This window comes from Corapipo altera, unplaced genomic scaffold, assembly GCF_003945725.1.
Source record: "Corapipo altera isolate COAL_440 unplaced genomic scaffold, ASM394572v1 60173, whole genome shotgun sequence".
Classification (NCBI taxonomy): Eukaryota; Metazoa; Chordata; class Aves; order Passeriformes; family Pipridae; genus Corapipo; species Corapipo altera.
Window position 1 is genome coordinate 1,238 of NW_020886182.1, and position 5,678 is coordinate 6,915.

The window sequence follows — 5,678 nt, forward strand, 5'->3', positions numbered from 1 at the left end:
ACAGTCATCCCAGAACAGGGGGGACCAGAACAATCATCCCAGAACAGTCATCCCAGAACAGGGAACAGGCCACGCTTTTGGGGCCTCTGAGTGGATTCACTGCTCTTTAAGCTGGGCCTGAATTCATCCCAGCTGCTTTCCAAACTGGAGCAGCCTGTTCAGCTCAGAGATCACAACACTGTGGGACTTGTTTTAATGTAAAACCAGATTATTTGGGGGCTTAGTGGATTTTTTTTTGTGGGCATTTCAAGGAGTGGGAGGGGAATTGTGGCAATAACTCCCAGATTTTCCCACTTCCCTTTCTTGCAGGTTGCACTTGAGAGGATTTCAAGGAACCTAGTTTTAAAGATTCGTTTACTTTTTTTTTTAGCTAGCAAATGTTAGATTGACTTTAAGAAAACTAACTTTGAGTTCTTCAGACTTTTGATGGGAGGAAAGGGAGTGTTTTTCCCTGACAATACAGCCCCTGCCTCAGGCAGAACCCCTAATAATAAAGTCTTTGCCTGGAGGCAATAAGGAATTTAGAGCAAACAGGCAGATCCCTGTGGCCTGTGCAGCTCAGGGTCAGCTGCCTGAGGAGGGAAATCCATGCAGGGAAACTCTGAGCTTTGTCATCCTGCACTGCTGGGAAGCTGCAGCAGGTGCTGAGGTGTTTCCCACCCTCGGCCTTTTTTAGGCAGAAAAGGTTTTTGTGGTGATTTTAGTGGTTCCTCCCAGTTGGCCAAGTGCTGTTGGAGTTGGGTTTTTCCTGACAGGATCAGTGAGGAGCTGGAGCTCGTGTTGTAGAGGTAGATGTGCTAATGCCGTGTGTTTTTCTGCTCATAGCATGGACCCATTCATATGACTAATTTAGGTACAGGCTTCTCCAGTGCGAGCGAACTCGAGGGAGCCGGGGCCAAGGCAGCAAGTTCCTCAGGAAAGGAGAGAGAGAGGGACAGGTGAGTGGGGGCAGAAAGGGGCCCAGGGCTTCTGCTTCTCCTGGGAAACTTATTTCAGGGCTGCTTCGTGTGACTCAGGGTTTGTTTTGTTGTGGGGGGTTTTTTTGTATTTTTTAATGTGATTTTTCTGTATTTTTTTGTGATTTTTTTTAATTTTTAATGTGATTTTTTGGTATATTTTTAATGTGATTTTTTAAATATTTTTAATATGATTTTTTTAATATTTTAATGTGAATTTTTTGTATTTTATGTGGTTTTTTGTATATTTTTAATGTGATTTTTTTGTATATTTTTAATGTGATTTTTATATTTTTAATGTGATTTTTTGTATATTTTTAATGTGATTTTTTGGTGATTTTTAATTTTTTTTGGTGATTTTTTGGTATATTTTAATGTGATTTTTTATATATTTTTAATGTGATTTTTTTGTATTTTTTTGAGGTTTTTTGTATATTTTTAATGTGATTTTTAAAATATTTTTAATGTGATTTTTTTAATATATTTTTAATGTGATATTTCTTATTTTTAAAGTGATTTTTTTGTATATTTTTAATGTGACTTTTCGTATTTTTAATGTGATTTTTGTATATTTTTAATGTGATATTTTTGTAATTTTTAATGTGATATTTCATATTTTTAATGTGATTTTTTTTTATATTTTTAATGTGACTTTTCGTATTTTTAATTTTTTTTTTATTTTTAATGTGATTTTTTGGTATTCTTTTAATGTGATTTTTCATATTTTTAATGTGGTTTTTTGTATTTTAATGTGGGTTTTTTGTATTTTAATGTGGGTTTTATATTTTTAATGTGATTTTTAAAATTTTTAATTTAACGTGATTTTTGGTATATTTTTTAATGGAATTTTTTGTATTTTTAACACGATTTTCAGTATTTTTTTTTAATGGAATTGTTTGCATATTTTTTAAGGTAATTTTTTGTATTTTTAACACGATTTTTTGTATATTATTTAAATGGAACTTTTTGTATTTTAACGCGATTTTTGGTATATTTTGGTAATTTTTTATATTTTTAACGTGATTTTCAGTATATTTTTAATGGAATTTTTTATGTTTTTTAAGGTAATTTTTTGTATTTTTAACACGATTCTTGGTATATTTTTTTAATGCTATTTTTTATATTTTTCGAGGCAAGTTTTTTGCATTTTTGGGGGGTTTAATTACTTTTAATCAGCTTTCATTAGTTCTGCTCCCAGCACAGCCCCTGTTCCCATTCCAACTGCGAGTCAGGAATTTGGGATTCATGGCCTTTGACTCCTGTTCTGCTGTAAAACCCAGGAATATTGAGGTTTTTCCTTGTAAAACCAGGAATACTGAGGTTTTTCCTTGTAAAACCCAGGAATATGGAGGTTATTCCTTGTAAAACCCAGGAATGCCGAGGTTTTTCCCAGGAATATTGAGGTTTTTCCTTGTAAAACCCAGGAATATGGAGGTTTTTCCCAGGAATATTGAGGTTTTTCCTTGTAAAACCCAGAAATATTGAGGTTTTTCCCAGGAATATGGAGGTTTTTCCTTGTAAAACCCAGGAATATGGAGGTTTTTCCTTGTAAAAGCCTGGAATATTGAGGTTTTTCCTTGTAAAAGCCAGGAATTCTGAGGTTTTTCCTTGTAGAAGCCAGGAATATTGAGGTTTTTCCTTGTAGAAGCCAGGAATATTGAGGTTTTTCCTTGTAAAAGCCAGGAATTCCAAGGTTTTCCCTGCTCCCACAGGCAGTTGATGCCTCCGCCGGCGTTTCCCGGAGTGAAATCGGAGCCTGAGGACAGGAAAGGTGCGGGGGCTGTGCCCGGCAGCCACGGTGAGTGTTGGGTGTCACAGCCCTGGGAGTCACAGCCCCTCGGGACAAACCTGCTGCTTGCCTTGGAGGGGGCTTTCTGCATTTGGCTTCTTTTTTTAATGTCTTTTTTTGGGTATTTTTAATGCAGTTTTTTTGTATTTTAATGCAATTTTTTTGTATTTTAATGCAATTTTTTTGTATTTTAATGCAATTTTTTTGTATTTTTAATTCAATTTTTTTTGTATTTTTAATGTGATTTTTTTGTATTTTTAATGCAATTTTTTTGTATTTTTAATGCAATTTTTTTGGTATTTTTATTGCAATTTTTTTCTATTTTTTAGCTGATTTTTTATCTTTTTTTAATGTGATTTTTAGTAATGCGACTTCTTGTATTTTTATGTGATTTTTTTCATGTTTTTAATGGGATTTTTTTGTATTTTTGTGTGATTTTTTTGGTGGTTTTTTAATGCAATTTTTTGTATTTTATGTGATTTTTTTGTATTTTTATGTGATTTTTTAATATTTTTAGGTGATTTTTTTTATTTTTTAGCTGTTTTTTTGTCCTTTTTTTAAGCTTTTTGTCCTTTTTTTGTCTTTTTTAATGTGATTTTTGTATTGTTAATGTGGCTTTTTTTGTATTTTTTTAAGGTGATATTTTTGTCTTTTTTAAGCTGATTTTTATGTCTTTTTAATGCAATTTTTTTGTATTTTTATGTGGGGGTTTTTTGTATTTTTAAGATGATTTTATTGTATTTTTAAGATGATTTTTTTGTATTTTTTTAAGATGATTTTTTGTATTTTAATGGGATTTTTTGTATTTTAAATGGGGTTATTTTGTATTTTAATGTGATTTTTTGTATTTTTAAATGGGATTTTTTCGTCTCCCCCCATCCAACCTTTTTGAAATGGGACTTTTATGTCTTTTTTATGGGTTTTTTTTTGTTGATTTTGGGATTTTTTTTGTATTTTTATGGGATTTTTTGTCTTTTTTGAATGGGATTTTTTGTATTTTTATGCGATTTTTTTGTCTTTTTTTAAGCTGTTTTTTGTTCTTTTTTAGCGCGATTTTTTGTCTTTTTTAATGTGATTTTTTTCTATTTTTATGCGATTTTTTTATGTGGTTTTTTGTATTTTTAATGCGCTTTTTTGTATTTATGCAATTTCTTATTTTTTTTTCAGCTGACTTTTTGTCTTTATTTAAACGGAATTTTTTTGTATCTTTACGTGATTTTTTGTATTTTTTAAGCTGATTTTTTGCCTTTTTTTAAGCGGGATTTTTTTCTATTGTTACATAACTTTTTGGGATTTTTAAGGTGATTTTTACGTGACTTTTTTGTATTTTTTAAGCTGATTTTTTTGTATTTTCCCATGACGTTTTTACCCTTTTAAGGTGATTTTCTGCCTTTTCTCCCAGCCCCGCTCAGCTGTGTGGGTGCCCACCCAGCTCTGCCTCCTCCCTTCCATCCCGATTCCCACTTTTCCTTAGGAATTGCCCTTTTCCGGGTGCCCCCTTTGCTAACTTTGCCTTTTTTGTGTGTTTCTTTCTCGTTTCTCTCTTCTCTTCCATGGTTCTGACGGATCCACGCCCGTCCCGCTCCCGTGGCCTCCCTTGGATCACCGTCGGCCTCCCGACCTCCACCCGGTGTCCAACTAACAATTGACAATTAACATCTTTTTTTGATTATTTTTTAATCACCGTTATCATCGTTAATAACTCGTTTCGGGGCGTTTTATCTCTTTGTCGTTATTATTTTATTTTTTTTTTTTATTTTATTTTCCTCGGTGGGCTCGGGGGGGTTGGGGGTTGGGTTTTTTTTTGGTTTTTTGGTTTTTTCCCCCCTCCTTTTTAGATCCTCAAGCCAAGAAGCTGAAGGCTGGCGAGAAGGGCTTTGGGCTGGTGGCCTACGCCGGGGACTCGTCGGACGAGGAGGAGGAACACGGCGCCCACAAAAACGCAAGTACCTTTTCACAGGGCTGGAGTCTGGGGTACCAGTACCCCTCCTCCCAACAGAGAGCCAAACAACAGATGCCCTTCTGGATGGCTCCCTAAAACCCGCACAGGAATTTTGGTTTGGTTTGGTTTTTTTTGGTTTTTTTTTTTTGGCATCCATCTGGGTTTTTTCCTCTCCTAGCAATAATTGCATGGATATCCCAGAACGAACTGGGCAAAAAAAAAAACAAAGGACACCTCGTTTTTACGTTTGCAGAAGCCAATTTTCTTCTTCCCCTTCCCTGGAGAAGCCAATTTTCTTCTTCCCCTCCCTGGAGAAGCCAATTTTCTTCTTCTTCCCCTCCCACCTCGGAAGGATTTTAAAAAAAATCCTTGTTTTGGCAGCGCCTTTGTCGATTTAAAAAGAGAAGATTTGGAGTAGTGCCCTCCCTTATTTACACGAGGGAGAAGCAAAGAGGAGCCAGGGAAGCCTGTTGGGCCAACGTGTCCCAGTTTTTCCAGGATTTTTCCAAGAGAACTCAAAGGGAAGAGTCGGTGAAGCCACTGCCTTCACTCCACACCTGGTGTTGGCATTTTACTCCTGCTGCCCCAGCTGCAACTTTGGACTTTTCACCAGAGGGAAGGAACATCCAGGAGTTGTGGAAAAACTGAAAACTCTTTGATTTTTACTTCAGGCGTCTCCCATAACTCGGCACTGCTGGTTTTTTTCTTGGAAAAGTGGTTTTCCTGACCCCACAGCTCTCACTCTTTGGAATGCTCAGGTTTTTGGATGGGTTCACGTTGCCCCAGCTGGACCTGGCACTGCAGCTCTGGGACTGAATCTCCTGCAGTCACCCTGCAACTCCCCCCAGCCAGCAGCTGGACACAATTCCAGCAGAATTCCAGAAGGTTCCAACGAGGGGTTTCCCAAAGGCAGGGGGGGCAGCACTTGGGTCCAGCAGCTCCTGGGAGCTGGGAATGAGCTGTTGGATTGTGCACGGACACAAACTGCCCC

General features: G+C 36.2%; 1 protein-coding gene across 1 annotated transcript in view; it reads left to right on the top strand.

Moving 5' to 3' along the window:
- LOC113941058 (KH homology domain-containing protein 4-like) overlaps window positions 1-4,914 on the top strand; it is a 6,145-nt gene extending 1,231 nt beyond the window's left edge. Inside the window, exons 4-6 of the mRNA XM_027632224.1 lie at window positions 826-938; window positions 2,669-2,754; window positions 4,584-4,914. Coding sequence (XP_027488025.1) covers window positions 826-938; window positions 2,669-2,754; window positions 4,584-4,783 — 399 coding nt within the window. The 3' untranslated portion in view covers window positions 4,784-4,914. The remainder of the gene's footprint in view (window positions 1-825; window positions 939-2,668; window positions 2,755-4,583) is intronic.
- The last annotated feature ends 764 nt before the right edge of the window (window positions 4,915-5,678 follow it).